At 41.4% G+C, this 18,231-nt stretch overlaps 1 protein-coding gene across 1 annotated transcript in view; it reads right to left on the bottom strand.

Moving 5' to 3' along the window:
- Positions 1-649: 649 nt before the first annotated feature.
- The window catches only part of LOC136106001 (netrin-4-like), a 45,124-nt gene continuing 27,542 nt past the window's right edge, over positions 650-18,231 (bottom strand). Inside the window, exons 4-10 of the mRNA XM_065845991.2 lie at positions 15,493-15,619; positions 14,785-14,973; positions 6,875-7,088; positions 5,955-6,091; positions 4,868-4,936; positions 3,579-3,749; positions 650-2,956 (exon numbers count right to left, since the gene is read on the bottom strand). Of these exons, the coding sequence (XP_065702063.1) occupies positions 2,820-2,956; positions 3,579-3,749; positions 4,868-4,936; positions 5,955-6,091; positions 6,875-7,088; positions 14,785-14,973; positions 15,493-15,619 (1,044 nt within the window). The 3' untranslated portion in view covers positions 650-2,819. The remainder of the gene's footprint in view (positions 2,957-3,578; positions 3,750-4,867; positions 4,937-5,954; positions 6,092-6,874; positions 7,089-14,784; positions 14,974-15,492; positions 15,620-18,231) is intronic.

Below are 18,231 nucleotides of genomic sequence, written 5' to 3'. Positions count from 1 at the left end.
TGGTTCTTTTATTTTTCTTCTCTGTGATCTTGGAGATACCCGGTTAGCAGAAGTAGTGATACCAATAAAAAGTCAACTTGCCGTGTTGACTCACCTTAATATGCTTTCATTTTTCACTTTCAAATTAAATTCCATGGTTGTGGAATACCTGCTACTCTGAACAGCAAAGCCATTAAACATGAGCTAGCAGTTGGAACAAAGTGTGCAATGTTTCTAACTAATGGGGGAAATTAAGTAGACTTAGCTATGCAGGTACCAGCAAGTAAATCAGAGATTTAAAAAGAATGGGGAATTAGAAGGAGAAGAAATTAGCTGAATGTTTTTGGGCTCCCCCACTCTACTTGCCTTACACTTTACTCAAGTGTTTGTGTGTATCACCCACTTTTGAGATACCCGAAATGTGTGATATATTGATGTCTTTCTTGTTTGCACACAATGGTGTTTGCATTTGGTTACTCAATAATTGCTGTATTACAGTAGGCCCCAAGAGAACACACCAGGGTCTCAATATTATTGTTGCTAATAGTATTTCTACTAGCAGTAGCTAGAAATGCTTGTAAATGGCCATGTTAAAAATAACTTTCATCCGCAGAAAGGAACTACGCAGATATTTACCCTCCCCACAAAATCACCAATCTGGCACAAACAGTGGAGTATGAAAGTTTGCTTTAATATGGTACTGCCTATAAACCAAAATGGAATATAATTGTCATTAAATAAGATCCCCTGCAGGTAAAATGGCCTGTGTTGAAAAGCGTGTTCCTTAGCTTAGTTCTAAATTTACACTTGATTTTCATTCTGAGAGGCCCTTTGAGAACAGACTGTAAATTCATGTACACATCTTTATTGATACTTAGAAGACAACTAGTCAATCTTTTTGTTGTGAGATGATTTCTGGAGACAGTAAAGAAAGCAGTTGCTATGCTCTTAATTTCTGTAAGCTGACATTTCAAATTAAGCCAAATTCCTTGGTTTAAAAAAGTGTTTTATTGCATTAATTAAATGGCTTGTTGGAGATGCCACGTTGTGGGATACCGCCTTAGTTAACAACAAATAAATAACGAAGTGAAAGAGGGAAAGCGATGGCAAGGGACGGGGGGAAACTTCCTGAAAAGGGTGTAGGAAGAAACACTGTTCATGCACTGCTGGGAGAAAAGTGCAGCTTTTATTAAGTATCTGCCTGTCATCCATTTCCAAATGAGCTGAGGATTTTTCTGCTGTTCAACCAATATAAGGTTAAAAGGAAAAGAGCAATAAAGGGAATGAAAGCAGATGGTTTCTCAGACTTCCAGTGATAAAGAGAACAAACTGATGGCCTAAGTTGTAGACTGGGACTTCCATCATTCTGCCTTAGTGTTATTTTTTTCTAGGTACCCCATGTGCCAGACAGTGTTAATGAAGATATCTCCTCTTTCCTGAGAGCATGAAAAAATTAGAGATGGAATAGAAATACGCTAAAGCAGCATGTGTGCATGCTTTTTCTCTGCAACCCCCTGAAAGAATAGACAGACTCATAAATTTTTCTTTACTTCATGAGGGAATGTGCTCCAACCAGTTTCATTTGACTGTCAGTCCTTAAATAGGGGACACAGATCTTAAGCTACAGTTCCCTCAAAATGCTGTGTTAGCCAATGATTTAAGTAGGTACCTCTTAATTACCTATAGCGTAAAATTGCTTTGGAAAGAATACTTTTTGCAGGACAGAATTATTTTTACCTAGAGTGCAGATTTTACCACTCCTGTAATTCTGTGGAGAGAAACTTAATCCTCGGGCACAATGGGAAGGAAGCCTGGCTTCAGTGTCTTAAACTGCAGTGTGACCAAGAGAAATAAAGCAGAGTGAAAGCAGTAATTACCACCAAATGCCAGTGGTCTTGAGCGCAGTTCGAATAGCCTGGTTGCTCTCCCAGTAACTATAGCTACCTCGTGTAATGCACAGTCCAGCCAACCCTTTTACCTCCTTCTGCTTCTCACTTGTAACTTTTGCAGCTTTACAATCTCAACATTAGAGCAGCTGCTCGCTCCTTATGTGTTTTGACTCTTTCTTAGCATCAAGGCTTTTAGTGGCAATCGCTGTGAAACCTTCTTGGTGTTCCAGACTGAAGTACTGCAGCAAAGAGCAAAATGACCTCAGAGAACGGGGGCTGGATTTGGAATCAAGTTTGAGCCAAGGTGGTTTCTGCAGCAGATCTCAGCGCTACACATTCATGATAGCAATGCACAGCTATAAAGGACCTTGTCCCAAGAGAAGTCACATTAGTTTGTTTCTGTTCAGCAATGGGATAATATTACCTTCTAGAAAGCAGCCCATTACATTGGCATCATTGCAGTCTGATGGTAAATCGATCTGAGCTCTTTTAAATAAGTATTATTTGACATGCTTGTTTAGTATTCTGCCACTTGTAAAGCTGAAAGAAATTGCTGCCTACTAGCGGTCACTTACAAAGAAAACTACACCCAAGTAATGAATGCATTATGTAAGCAGCTTATACATATTAATACCAGGCTCTGACCTGAAGTATGGAAATGCTAATCCATATTTTTAGTTTTGCCTTGTAAAATGATTCTCTGGGTGTGCGGAATCAGGCCCAAATTAAGAACTGACTTGTAAGCTATGTATGATGCACTAATTTTGTATCATAAAAAAGTAGTCATGTCCCATGTTTCCTGTCTAAGCACGTGAAAGGAGAAAGGGTGGTGAGTCTGCTTTCATTGCTTCTGCTAGGAGCGTGTTGAATGGAAACGCATAAACTAACTACACCTTTCACTGCAGTGTCACTAACAGGCAAAGTTCAGCACTGTCACTTCTGAGGCAGAAATTATTTGCACCCAGATCGAAGAATATCTGATACTTGTTTTCCCAAATATGCTTTCCAAGGTTTCACCAGGCTGTTCATGTTCACAAGGAGTTTGCTGGTCCTAGAGTCCTCCTGGCCTGCTATAAGATAGTCAGTACCTAGGGGAAACAAAAATAAATTAGTCAATAAACAGAAGAAAATAGAACTAAATGCAGAATTTCTCTATTTCAGAGACCGATCTTAAACTGGTCATAAAAAGAGGGGCTTGTTTACTTAAAAGTTTATGTTTCTAATTATTAAAGATTTTCCTCTTTTATTTGGTTTGAAATTCATTTGCATTTATGCTCTTCACCCATGGTTGTTTTGCGGTATGCTTCAGATTGTCAGCTTTAGGACTTTGATGGAACGAACCATTGAACGCAGTAGAATTTACAGTGGAAGAAAAAAGACTGACTTTTCATTATTTGAAACCATTCCAAAAGCATAGAAGTTAGATTCCCTCCGCTTCCCGAAATTTTCATAATAATTTCTAGTTTTTCCAAAAAGAAGTAAAGCATGATGTGAGGGATGTTTGGGCTTTGCGGTAAAACTTTGTTTTTCTGATAAGATGTTTTTTAGTGCAGCTGTGTATTGAGTCCCTCTCTGGTGTGCATGGATCAAAGGACTCTGCTTCAGAAAAACCTGATGGAAAGTGTTAAGTAGCAATAACTAATGTTTATAATGAATTGTCAGCCCTGCTTACAGGAGAAGGAAAATACCCGATAAGCATTTTGTCCTTACCAGGATTGAGAATGGGACATGTACATCCCCTGTTGGTCCAAGATTCGGGGTAAATGCTTCTGTTGCTCCGAGCGATTTTCACTTTGCCCGATTTCAGGACCTTCTTCACTTTCACAACAACTTCTGCATGGGTCCCTTTGTCATGAGCTGATAGGATTCTTGCTTTTATCACTGCCAGAAAATATATCAAGATAGAGAACAATGAGTTTCTAAATTCATTTTGGTTTATGCTGCTAAAAGGTAGAATTTTAACACCTAAAAGGAATACATGAAAAGACATGGCAGTTACACAGGAAGTGTATTCCAATGCTTGTTCACTTCAGTCATGGTTCTTCTAAATAAATTTGGAGAAGAAAAGTTACATTTTTCTATTGAAGTAGTTAACAGATCCTTTCACCATGTTATTCAGCAACTACTTTTGAATGGGCTGAGGTCAAATGCCTGGCTATCACTGGAAAGCACTTTTTTATATACCCAGGAAGGGTGGGGAAAACACAGATCAGCAGCAGATTTTAAGCACACTGATTCTAGGCCTTACATTTTGCAGTCTGAAAACTTGTGTTGAATTGTAATACCAGCCTCTCAAAAATGTTGTCCTGTCTGTGCTGCAGGAAGGAAGTTGAGACGTTTCCCATGAGACTGCAGACAAGTCACATGGCTAAAATCCCAGGATTGCACAACAAACCAGAAAAAGCATTTTTGTTTTGTGGCCCAACATCTGGTTGCCGTGATAAATTTCTGTTCCTTTAATTTAGTAGGATCCCATCACTTTTTGGCAGGGTAGTCTCTTCTAGATCAGGCTCGCCAAACAGGCTTTGTTAGGTCATGGCACAAGGACATCAGACTTTGCAAGCCAGAGCTCTCCTTTCTTGTTTCATGCAATGGCATGAACCCGGTGTTCATAAACAATATTAAATGCATTCTTGGTAAACAAGCATGGCCATTTGAACATGCATAATGAGTGCAAAAACAATGGCAGTTTAGATGTGAGGGTTTTATCATTTATTCTTGATGTAGCGGCCAACCCTGAGCTACAACTCTAGTGCTCCTGCTGTAAAGAGTGAAGCTGACGGGTTGGAAAGGAGACACCACAGAGCCTTGCATGAAAAATGCTATTGAGTTCTCATCAGAAATTGGACATGTCACTACACAAAAAAAGGCAGCGGAAATCCTACCTTTTATTTCATGTCTTAGCCAGTCCTGTCATTTTTTTATAGCTGTCAGCTAATAACACGCATAGAAAGAACATTGGGAAATTGTCATACCTTGAGGAGATGTTGCCCACTTACCATAAGCATATTTCATCTGGCAGAAGTCAGTTACACTTCCAAGCACCTTTTCTTTGCACACACACTTTTCTAGCAGGGGAACCACAACACAAAGAGTTGGAGAAGAGCCGAGACATGAGAGAGGAAAGAAAAGCAAATGATCCTCAGTTAAAAAGTTATATGTATATAGGTCCCATCATCTGGATGGACCATAAGAGTAAGTCTGAGAGCGAGCTCAGTTATTTGCAAATCTGTTTCTTGTTAGATGATGCAATAATTGTTCTGAAATCTGGTCAGTACTGTCAGGTAAAATCCAGCACTCATGGGATCTATTGTAGTTAATAAACTGATACTAATAGAAAGATTTGTAATAATCAGATCCAGGTGTAAATCATGTAAGTAATAATACCCTTTTTTGATCCCATAAGCTAAGAAATGCTGATCTTTGCCAATATTAAGGTAATATCCATCTCAGAAAAGTAAAGATCTACAATAGGTGGCACTATCATCTCTGGGTCTTACAAAGCCAGTGATGTTGTTAAGTGTTGATCTTCATATACGGCAAGAAGACTGAGAATGATTTAGTATTTTAGGCTCCACCTCATTCTATAAACCCACTTACTTTGTAACTTTAGTTGGGTACAGTATACTTTTACCTTCTCTCCTGAGCTGTTCTGCTATGAGGAACATCAAAATCTTAAAATCACTTGCATTCCACCCCGGTGGTGGCGCATTTCAGTGGTAAATGACATGATCTTTTCACAAGTAGCATTTGAAGTTCTGAACAGCAACTGAATGCTTGAGAAGTAGCTGCGTAAAATCATCAGCATTATGACTATAATTCAGACAACAAAAGGAGTGTATTTTCTCCACACAATCATATTCATGACTTACGAATTTCCAAAACCAAAGCTGGATAGTACCCTTGGTTTGGAAAATAACAATGTAAAGTGTAATGATAACCTGTGTAGTTCATATTGGCAGATGTTGCCAGGAGATGGGGGTGCAGACAAGCTAGAGATGAGTGGGGGAATTTAAGTCAGGGTGGAGACAAGAAAAAGCTGTCACTGAGTGCAGTTCCTCAGTGTTCCCAGACTCTGGGCTGTACCTGGATGCCTCAGTGCAGAAAATCCCTGCTCATGGTCATTCCATTTCCAGTCCTCTTCGCTCTCGTTCATTGGCGTTTGCACAAGGTCAGGGATTCGTCCCCCAATGGGGATGTTAAAGAACGGCTCGTTGTCATAGCTGGGGGAACAGATAAATCAGAAGTCTTGGTTAGGACACGAGATGTGTGGGCAGCTGGTGTTCGCAGCACGTGCCTGTATCCAGCCAGATGAACTTGCTTTCTTCAGGTTGGGAGTGCAAATAAGTGCAAGACCTCATGCCATACAGAGAGATCACAAGATCTAGGCTTTTATTTAGGTCTTACCACTGCTAACTTAGCTTTTTTTTTGTCTTTTTAGGTAACTATATATTGGGCCTTTTTTGCTTTCATTTGTTTGTTTTTACTGAATTAAGCAACTCGAAGTTAGTGACAACTTATTAATGTCACTAGGAACTGAGGACACCTACAGGACCCATAAAACTGCAATCACCCAGCAAATCATAGCATTTCTATACTGATTAATGCATTTTTGGTGTACAGATGCCTGTCCTCTAGAAACAAGAGAGAGACCTTGTAATTCTTTTTACCCTGGGCACAGATGAGAGGCGAGCTCTCCAGACTCTTCCATCTATTTCCAGGTGTATTTAAAGATGCTGTACCTGTTTCCAGGGCGTTGTGGAGTTGCCTATTATTACTGCAAAAAGTCATCTTTTCAAGATCACCTTGGATGATGCAATGGACTTAAAATGTGCCAGCCACTGAATGGAATCTAAGAAACCTTCTATGACGTACAGCCACCTTTTCAAACAATTGTGCACCCTCCAGCATCCTCTGATTACCACCACTGCTGCAGTGTTTCAGTTAATCTTTGTTTTATTTCACAGAGCCCATCTCAAAGTGAAACCGAAGAAGGGCTTCTTTACCCATTGAAACAGTTTCCAGTACGCTGGTCGCAGTCTCTGGCACAGTCACAAGGGCGACAGCCGTTCTCTCCGAAGCCCCAGTAGCCCATGAGACACCTGTCGCAGTTGGGCCCCGCCACACCTGGTTTGCAGTAGCAGAATCCCGTCTTGGGGTGGCATCGCCAGCTTCTGCTGAACGTGGCATTGGCTGAACCCACGGGCTGGCAGGCACAAGCTGTGGAGATACAGTAAGAGGTGACTGAGGTTGTGCTTAACGCATCTGCTTAAGTGACATTTTTGCAAGGCTGATAAACTCATGCCCTCTTCCTTATGCTCAGTAGTTTCAAGTCAGAACCAGTAAACATTGCATCATCAGCCTACATTTGCAATATTATTTTTGTTTCTTTTTAACTCATTAAACACAGCAAAACAAGTACAACTGAGACCCGTTTATGTGTGAAGTTGGTTCTTCTCTACTGCACAAACCTTGACCATACAGCATTTTGAAGAGGTGTCAGGAAGCCTCCACTGTGTGTTTATTTATAAAGGGGATTCACTTTTAGTGTTTTGCAAAAAGATTCACTAGTGTGGGTGAGGTAAAGTATTATAGGTATTGCCTACATTGTCTTTCCTATGAACACAGAGATCACAAACCTACTGGTTCCTCTGGCGCTAGATGTGGCTTACACAGGTGGTTCAGATGATCTGAAACATTATTTTCAATTTCTACATCCAAAGAGTCCACAAATTTCCTTCAGTGTGAGTTCTGAAGGGTGTATCTCCCCATGCAGTAGGGTATGTGTGTAAGGAAGCTGATGACATTTTTTGTATAAATGCGTTAGCAGATTTGTTATGAGGAAGGCAGAGAGAATGAGAGAAGATCTCTAAACTCACTGGACATATTTTCCATGTAAATAGAGATGAGCAAAGAAGAGGAAAAAAATCCTAGATCTTAATAAACACTATGGCCAGTTTGACACCAAGCTGGCAACTCAAGGCAACTTGGCAGTAAAACAGATAGTTACGGCTCCTGTGGGCAACTCTGCCTTCACAGAAAATAAATTGTCATAATCCCACACTACTGGTACATTCCCCATGTGACAGCATCAGGGAGTGAGGTGGAAAGTCATATACAGGGGGTGGTGCAAAGCCAACACAGTTGACTCCTCTCCATCAGGTTGGAGGCTGAGATGGTCAAGCCTTGTGCCAACAGAGGTAAAATACCGGGTGTTTCAAAAAGATGGACCCAATTTGAAATCACTTTGCTTTGAAATTGGGTCCATCTCTTTTGAAACACCCTGTACAAGCAATAAACATACCCACTCATTTCTGATATTCAAACAAGTTTGATTAAAATGAGAACTGAGCTGAACTCCAGGCCTTTATATGTAATCTCTTTTTTATATTAACAAGGCAGCGTGCCCTGGCTTTTGCTTGTAGCAGAGACAAAAAATGAAATGTGTCACTACTTCATCCATCTGGAAGAGGGCAGAAATAAAAATCTTGTGGCTAAGACCTGCTTTAACAGAGATTTTCAGTTAAATGCTGGACACCCAAAGTGTTTAGATAGCTTGGATCAGGGGCCAGCCTTTTGGATGCTTATCTGAACCAAACATGATCTCCAAAGCTTTTTAAGTTTGCCCATCATCGCTTCTAATCAAACTACTTTTCTTCATGAGCTCACAGATAAGAGACCAAATGAACACTCTGATTCCACACATCATTTTCCAAATATATGACTATAAAGAGCATTAAGTGTAGCAGGGTCAGATTCACTTTCATCTGCAACCTCATATTTGATGCTTCAGAAAAGAAAATATCTATTGAAAATCATATGAGAAAAAGAGTGAGCGATTTTGTTTAAAGGGCATTTCTCTTATGATCTGCTTACTACATATTTTTTTCACCATGCCCTGTGTTCTTTATGCCAATATTTTTAATAATATTATTACACTCTGCTGTAGATGGATCTCAGTCCGTTGTTTTCAAGGGACACTAGCACAATAGCCTAAGGACAGAAAATGAGCGTGCTGTCATGGGCAATGTACTCAACACAATGCGCTGGTTGGCGGATGGCAGCAGGCTCGCCTGTTTGCCACAAAGCAGTCTTGACTTTGGGAGCAAACCCAGGGATTTTGCTGTCAGTTCTGGAGAGCAGGTGTAACAATGAAGCGCTCATTAGCACTGACAGTTTCAAAGGCAAGTTCTGATTTGTTGCTGCTCAACCTGAATTATTTTTGCCCAGATTTTTGCAGGGTTGACTACAGCACCCTAAAAAAGAAGACTCCTTCCATCACTGAAAAAAAAATGGATTTGGGGATAAGAAGGGGAAACAAACGCTTCCTTTGCTACAAATAGGCCTGAGCCACAAGTAAGAGGTTGCCAACATCTGGGTTGGCTTGAATCCAGGCTTCTGATTTCACTGTAATGTCTCTGTACGTAGGATCTACCTGTGGAGTTTTCACCTTAAATTTCTTCTATTTCTGCAACTTCTGGGTCCATCTTTATTCCCATTTTATTTCTGGTTTTCAGGTTTCATCAGTTAGGGCCACGTAACAGATGGGTAAATCATCAGTATCTTTAGACTACTTATCACCGAGACTAGATCCTGAGTCAGGAAGATGAGACCTTCTCCAGTCCTATCCCTAAGGAAAGTATTGCAGGACAGTGACTGACAGCATTTGCAGAAGCTGATGAGGAGGTAGGAAAAAAGTGCTCTCCTTTATTTTTTTTCTTCCTATTTTGGGGGTATAGTTCAGGAAAACTAATATTCCCAAATGAAGTGTGGGGCATATTCCCCCATTAGAAACTGGGGCAGCTTCTGGTGGATCAGAGGGCAAGCTGAATCAATAAATGTACGACACTGTCAGATGAGTTATACAAGTGGCTTGCAAACGCTTTACTCAGTCTGTGTTTATTTAGCATTTCAGCTTGGGTGTGTACATTGTCTGGCTTCCAGAGTATTATGGCCAAAATCCCAGTTGTGCATCTAAGGTAACTCCCAAAATAAGAGCTCACATGTCACATGCTGAAGGGGGCAGCTGTTGATGACTGAGTTTTATCTCTTTAATAGTACCACAGATTTGCAGATAAACCTCACAATTAAAAAAAAAAAAAAAAAACAAAAAAACCACAACCAAACACCAACATTAGAGCAAGTCTCCAAAACCTCACTCTTTTATATTTCCCAATATTTGACAACCCAGCATCTTTCCCTGCTGATTTTTGCTTCTTTTCTCTTGGCAAACCCTAGTTTTCTCTCCATCCGCCTCCCTGTCTAACAAAACACCAGCCGACGTGACAATGGCCTTGTTTGTGAAAGGCATCATCAATTATGTTAGGGACGGTGTGCAGACAGTTCTGGCTCAGAGATGGCTGGTTTATTTGGGTTCTCCCCTTGACAGCAGTGTAATGAAAAATTTCATCATTGTACTTTAGAACTGGCTTTCGGTCACAAAGTATCACAAAGCATCCTCTTGTCTTTTAGTCTCACTCTTCTACTAAGCTTGTTTTGTCAGAAACTACTGTAAAAAGGAAGAGACAAGGAATAATGAAAAATGAATAATTCATACAGCAGCCTCCACTCAAGTCCTCAATAAATCTGTCTGCCCTCAGCACAGCTGTCTTTCCCTTGTAATTAGACACAGATGTAAAATATAACATTAGTTGTAACAATATGGTCCCAACTTAGAGGAAAATAGCAAGTGCTCTGAGTAATTCAGTGGACCTTGAGGTATCTTGCCTTAAATTTCTGTCTAATAATACTGCCTAAGGTTTAGCTATGAGCAGACTGGCTATTTGACGAAAAACAGGCAAAATGAAAAAAATCAAACAAAGCCTTTTGAATCTGAAATACATACCTGTGCACCTTTGGAGCATATGACCAAATCTGGGCAATTTTTAAAGTATGTCAGATGTGGGGATTGACTCAGCCAGTGATGTTTCGTAAATGAAGGAAATAAGATAGACAGCTGTGTGTGTGGTCAGGGCCGATTAAGACAGACTTTGAACTGAGATGTGATCAGGCCTTTGTGATATTACAATTAAAAGTTCACTCCCTCTGCTCAGAAGTAAAAGGATGAGAAGCAGAGCTTTTCAGAGTGTGTGTGCACGTGCATCTGGGCACATTTTAATTTTCAACCCTTGTGCTTAGAGTGAAAAAGCTTGTTTTCCTGGAGACTCTTTTTAATGGGTCTACATGCCTGCATTATTTTTAAAGCTAAGCAAAGGGTAAGTACAAAAGATGGTGCTATTTCAGAAGGATCCCTTAAGCCTCCAAATAAGCCACAGGAAAGAGCCAAGGATACAACAGCTTTTCTAACCATTGGTTAGGAAACGATTAGGCTTCCGAGTCAAAGCTCCCATACAACTCTATATCCAAACTACTTAATCCTGTGTTGTCACCCCCAATAACAGGCAGGTGTGTGCCTTGCTCTGGGGTTCTTTTCATGCCTTTTTTCTTTTAGTATAGATCTAAGCAGTGTCAAAACAAGGCTCTGCACATGACCTGGCTCTCAATCATCCCCAGCTGCTAGGAGCAGGAGAAGCAAAGGGATCAGAGACACGCTACCACTGCAGACAAAAAGGAATAGCAGATTCACACTTACGCTTTGCAGTTTCGCATTGGAGGGTCAGCAAAGGCTGGTTCGGGTAGTGCCAGGACATCCAATTGTTATGCAACTTTTTTTTTTTTCTTAGCAGTGATTAAGAGAGAATGCTGTTCATTATTATGACTAATGCTTAAAGACTTTTTCTGGGCCTGGGCAGCATCCTGTTAACTTCCTGGGAGCCTGAGGGGGATGTCGCAGCTGAACTTAGACTTTGCTCTGGATGGCAGAGCACTCTTCAAGCGTGCTTTCTCAAAGGGATTAGCACAGCATTTCATTCAGCTTTTTCATCAGATTTCCTTTCCCAGCTCAGTATCTACTGTACACAAGGGTCAAGTTTTGATCTCCCATTGAGAATTTTTTTTCTTCCTCCGAGTTCAAAATGGGAAGCTGAGGATGAGGTTGCTCTCACCAAAATCATCCATTCAGTCTGCTGTTAGCAGTTTATTACTGCTTTTCAGCACTTGCCCAGTAGGTGGGTTTTTCATTTAGTTTTGTTAGGCTGGCACGGTTTGCGTGGTTTACTCCAAGTGAGATGATGCCTTGGAATTGGTACATCTAAATCCTCACAAACATGCTAATCCAGAAGTGGCAGCTCTTCCATTTATGATCAGCAGGCTGAGGTATGAGAGAAATGTACCTGGTGCTCTAATTTCTAATTTTTACATATTAGCAATTCTCAAAACAGTAACTGTTTTTATAATGAGTAACCAGACTTGGGTTTAGGGTCAAAAAAACTGAACAATTTACTCAGACCACACCAGGTTAAGTTTAATAGCCATGCAAGTTTTGCAACCTAAAGGATGGAGAAGAGGGCCTCTATCTTAGATCCTGCATAAGGACTTCAATTTAATATCATCTTGAGGCATAAGGAGCTGATGATGGTCCTGGAGGTGAAATCTTCTATCAAACTGAGTCTGTTCTAACCAAAGCAACTTTGCTTGTCTGCACTGGTGTTTCTGGTTTTGCTGTCACTGGTAATAACCAAAGGAGCAAAACCTTCCGTGAAAATTCTCTGCACAGCTACAGCATAACATGAAATGCACACTCACAAGCTGCCTGCAAACCACATGGAGAAGTGTTTGGGGGTCAGCTCTTCCATCATGCAGAACACTATTAAGGTAATTTGTCATTGTGGGAATTCTCCTCACCTCAATTAAAAAAGGCACAGACTAACCACCCCTCTCCCCAGTTTCTTTTAACTGCAGTTAGATCTGCAGCATCCCTTCTGTTTCCACACAGCTACAAGCATCGTGCACACATCAGGCTGCTGTAAAAGCTGAGGCTCTCTAGAGTGAACTGCAATATTCTTTCCTCATGCCTGGATATGGCAAGCACTCACTCGTGCTTTTACGCGCTGGTGAAAGGTCCCATTGACTTAAATCATGCACAGATAGGGTCATGTTCTGCTATTTGCATCAATGCTGAATCAAACCCGTTAGATTCATCTCAACCAGCAGAAACCCTAGAGCAGGCTAGTGATCTAGAATACCTCTGAAGGAAGAAAACCAGATATCCTACAGAATGTAATTCAACTCATCTAAGTCTTCTACATTAGACTGCAGTAAATAATTCCTTACAGGTCCCACTGTTTCTCTGCTGATTGTATAGAGAAGACACAACTTCTAGGTGGCTAAAGCAGGATGGCAGCTGTCTAGGCCTGAGCGTGCAGGTCGCAGAGGAAACAATTGTATTTGGAGGCCTTCTGCTGGCAGCAGCACATTTCCAGGTGAAAAGAACATTATTGTGCTTGTCTGGCACGATAGGAATAAAGCTCTTTCAGCAAGGTGAATTTCTGAACAGAGTATTGGCAGGAGGTACCGAGGGGCCTGTAACCAGACAGGACAAAAGAGGCAGAGGTACAGTCAAGGTCTGATTTCATCCAGGCAGACTGTTCTAGGGTTTCCACACAAATAGGCTGTATTTTCGAGCCATGTTTTTTCCTCCTCGCTGCTCTCCAATGCTTCTTGACTTTAGCAGTTATCTAATATTACATGATGTTTGTTACTACACCATCACCCTGCTGTTAAATACAAGAGTTCATACACAGGTTCTTTCAGCAAATCTTCTGGCACAACTGTTTATTCTCATTCCAATATTTCCCTGTGGCAAATCTGCTCAGAGTAGACACAGAACTAGAACTGGGCCACCATAGAATACTATGGGATACAGAGTGAGTTAGATCAGCTCACCCCAGCTCTGTCTGCTGATCAATGTTCTGTGATGAATGTTGCAAAATCAAAAAGAAGGGGTCATATGGAAACGGTCTGTGCTGGCACTAAGATCCAGTGGGAAGAACACAAAAGAGCAGAAAAACAGGACGTGTTGTGCACAGAAAGTTTAAGCAACATCACAGGCCACGCAGTCCTAGGGAGAGGAGCGTTTATAACCGGAGTGTTTAAGAGGCATCTTGATGAAGAACATCAAAGGGTCAGGAAAGCTTCAAAAGCACATGATGCCAGGGGGCATGAGTAGAGATGACAGAGGATGAAGTTCTCTGTGCTGGCAACTCATGTCTGAGCTATGGGGAAGGAAAACTGTCCAAAGGGAGAAAGGAAGTGATGAATATTGTTGGAAATGGCAGCCTCCAAAATAGATGCCAGATGGAATCGGATATGCGAAGCCTGGCAGGATACTCAGGAAATGTCCACACTAAGTAAGGGGCATTTGGGCTGCGTGCAAAATACCTTGATCCAGAGGTTGTATACCCTGTGTGTACAACCATTAGTGCCTCTGTGCCCAAGTTGAAGTGTTAATGTGGCAATTAATTTGGGCAGAGCACCCCATAATGCAGCTGTAGAATCCAGAGATAAGTCTGAGTGAGCTCTGATCTGTTTGTTCCCAAGTATATCTACTCAGGGAGAGTTGATCTCATGCTTCCTACACCTCTTGCAGCCTTTATTATATATATTCATGTGCACAGATGATGTACGGTAGAATTTAATAATAGCTTACACATAAGCACACATATTCTTGAAAGAAGCACAAAAAACCTGCTAAATGTGCCTCAAGAAAAAAGGAACCATATTATTTTAAATGCAAGCACAAGGATAGTGTACCTTTCCTCAGAATGCAGTGCATTTGGAGAACTGTAGCAATTATCACAAAAAAAATGTGTGATACCGAGGGAGGAATAGACATAGAAAATCAGGAAGATGACCTTTGATCAAAAACCTGTTGTTCAGGAAAAGGATACAAAGAAAGGATAGTAATATTCATTAGTTACTCCTATAGGAGTTATTGATTCTGTAGGAGTTACTGACTTCTTTCTTTTAATGATGCCTCTACCATTTGTCTTCACCACATGTAACAACAGTCACTTACGTTTGCAGACCTCTGGAGAAGACATGGGTTTCCCCCTATCCCGGTAGTACCCTGGTTTGCACCTTTGACACCGATGTCCCTCTGTGTTGTGCTTGCAGTTGTCGCAGACTCCACCGCTGCGCTTTCCTGACGCCAGCCAAACGCTCAGATCAAAGTGGCAGCTGTCAGCGTGGTTGTGACAGCGACATTCTGGTGGGAAACAGGACAATATATTCAGGCTTATATAACAGACACAACAATACTGGTATCGTTTTCCTACTGTGAATCACGGAGGAAATATCTGACTGTAATACATTTCATCTGCCGGCAATCCTGGATTTTCCTAAAAATGAGAAATGGCAACACAACTGAGAATCCCAGCAGGGTCAGAGAATTGGTGGAATTGGTCAGAAGCTTGGGTGGAATTCTTACAGTGAAACAAACCAATCTGATGGTATCATAAGCCCTGCACAAAACCCTGGAACACTAAAACACATGAGCAGATGTAGCTGCATGAATAACAGATTTCTGCCTTGTAAGTTCCACTTCCCGATAGCCCAAATGGGTCAGCTGCAGTGAAACAACATACAGAATGAAGTTTTCCATCAATGCCCCGTTTCTGTAATAGCACATTAGTGTAAATGGACAAAAACCTTCATCAGGAAACTTTGCCTGGCACGGTGAGTGCTCATCCTGAACGCCTAGATCGGTAAACTCTCTCCCACTTACTTTTGCATTCATTTGGTGCACCTGTTTTTCCATCTCCTGGCTTCCAGGGCTGATCGTTGTATAGCGGTGCACATTTCTCACAGTGGTCACCTGCTGTGTTGTGTCTACACACACACTTCCCATGGACCTGTCGGGGAACGGGGAAAAGAGAACACATTCAAATAGCTACAGGCAAGAACACGCTGGAGCACCCACCAGTCTCACAAAGAGATGGGACTTGTGCACAACTCCCACGCAGCTGCCTGGCTTTTCTTAGGAAACACACAGAACCCAAAGCTTAAATGTGGAGTTTTTATCTCTTCGCACAGATTTTTCCTCTATCTTCCAGTTTAAATGCATGAGGCAACAATTTATTTTTAACTCTCCAGTTGGCTCTTTTACTACTACATTGGTGAACAGCCTCTAGGCTATTTAAATTGCATAAGCTAATGCAGTTTATTTTGACTTACAAGTTCATGGCAAGAGCATATGTCAAATACACTGGGATTGAAGGGCTGAGTGACAGGAGGGGACAGTCTAACAGAGAGTGGTGGACCCTGCCTTATTTGACATTAACAGTGGTCTGAAAGAGGGAGTAAATACAAGGCAATGAAATCACCATGAATTACTAAATTATGAATGTTAGAAGAATAGTCAAGTAATCCTAGCCCGCTCAGCACAGTTAAAAATGTAGCAAAAATCTTAAACCTGGAAAAATACCAACCAATACACCCACACAAAAACAATCTAGACCACACATTCTGTGAGAGGAAAGCACTGATGTTAGAAGAGAATTAGCTACAGTAGACATCAACCTACCAACTTACATATTGACATATATATACATATATATAATAGGTTAGCAGAAATGGCCCAGTAAAATTTTGCCCTATGTAACTAAGAGCACTGTAACTCCAAGTGGACAGGAAATCGTACCCGCAATGTTGTGTTCAGATTTGAGCGTCTTATTACCAGATGAATGGGAAACTGGAAGATGTTCAACAAAAATGAGCAAAAGCTGGCGTGGCTGAAGAATGGGGCTGATCTACAAGCACTAAGCATACAAACCTACCTAAGCTACAATAGCCTACAAAATATTTGAGAGGGAAGCAAAGAAAAAAGTGCAAAAAGCCTTGACTAAAAGTGGCTGAATAGTTCTCTCTGTAAGTAACTGCCTGAAAAATTACCTGAAAAAATAACCTTCCTCCTCCGTACTTATCTGCTGTCATTGGAACACAAGTATTATTTTTAATCATAGAAATGTTCTAATATATGTCAGTTTGGGAATCAGGTATTCACACCAGAAACCTGATGTTGGAAACCGAGCTAGTCCAGCCTTCAAACTCTGGTTCTGTCCTCAAGTCATTTCACACACTGGGAATATAACAGCCAGTTCCACTCCTGGCTGTGATTTGGTGCACAAGATTCTGTAATATCAAGCCGCATCCAATAAGTGCTTTACAGGAGGGTTTTTATGTTGTCGGTTTGTTTGTTTGTTTGTTTTTAATTAGGATTCCAGTATCTGTTTGCAGTGCATCAGAGAAAGGATTTCCCAGAGAAATTATCTGAGCATAGGGAGTTGGAGAAAGGGTAGGTGGTACCATACATAGGTCATGTTTTACACTCCTCGCAAGAGAAGCTGCTAATTCGTGGTGCGTATTTCACATGCGAGGAGACACTTGGACCAGAGCACAGAAATCAGGGACTAGACCCCTCTCCCTCCATGCGCTGCTGAGGATGCTGTATTCTGTAACCTCTGTCGCAGTTCTGGCCCACTGCGCGTTACACAAAAAGCAGAGGCTGAAATGTCATTTTGACTGGGGTGTGAATTGAATCTAATCCTTTAATCTCACCACTAATGTGAGTTATGTTTCTCCATAGTCTTTCCTGAAAATCAGCCTCTCTCTTTGCAGCCCTCACTTCCCCCATCTCACGCAGCAGGTAACTTGGGATGGAGAAAGAAACGTTCAAAAGAGCAGCCGCGTGAACACGTTACCCTGCCCCCAAACTCATCTCCCTGCAGCAATTTGCTCTCCACTCCCCTGGTTTCTAATCCTCCTGGACCAGATCTGTCATGCAGCTCGCGGAGGGGACAGGCTGCAGCTGATGCCATCGTCCCTCCACGGCCAGCTGGCAGCGTCGCTGCGCACAGAGCGGTTGGCTGCCTCCTCACGGAAGACTGAGCACAGACTTCAGGGTCTGCATTTCTGTCAGAGCTCAGCACCAGTAAACCTCAGGAGGGTACAGCATGGAGCACATTACGTGACGCCTCTCCAGACCTCTCTACAAGAAAGTCATCCGCCTTCAGAGCGCTAAATAGGATGACAAATTACAGAGACAAAGACAAAAATGCTAATAAGCAACAGTGTCGGGTTTGGCTCTTCAGGCTTGTAAGTTCCACCCTGTGGACACAGTAGCTGCTTTTCAGAAACCATAGAACAGAGAAAAGGACCAGGAGTGAGAAAAGAAAATGAGTCTGACTCAAAACCATAGGTTTTAATGTCCCCAACCTTCAAACTCTATCTGAACTTTAGAGCTCATTACAAAATGAATCAGAACTAAAATCTTAGATCCAGTCACTTCTTAGGACAATGCTAGTGAATTTCAATGCAAAATTTGTAAGTTGGCCTGTTGCATTTTTTAGAAATATATACACAAACTGTTCATTCACTGTATAAAAAAAAAGTAAAAGAAATGCTGAGATTGTACAGTTGGGAAATGGCAGAATTAAACCATGCGATCTTCTTGCAGCCTTGAATG

Source organism: Patagioenas fasciata, chromosome 10 (genome assembly GCF_037038585.1).
Source record: "Patagioenas fasciata isolate bPatFas1 chromosome 10, bPatFas1.hap1, whole genome shotgun sequence".
In the NCBI taxonomy this organism is placed as follows: Eukaryota; Metazoa; Chordata; class Aves; order Columbiformes; family Columbidae; genus Patagioenas; species Patagioenas fasciata.
Note: the sequence above shows the minus strand (reverse complement) of the source record. Positions and strands in the feature narration are given on the sequence as shown.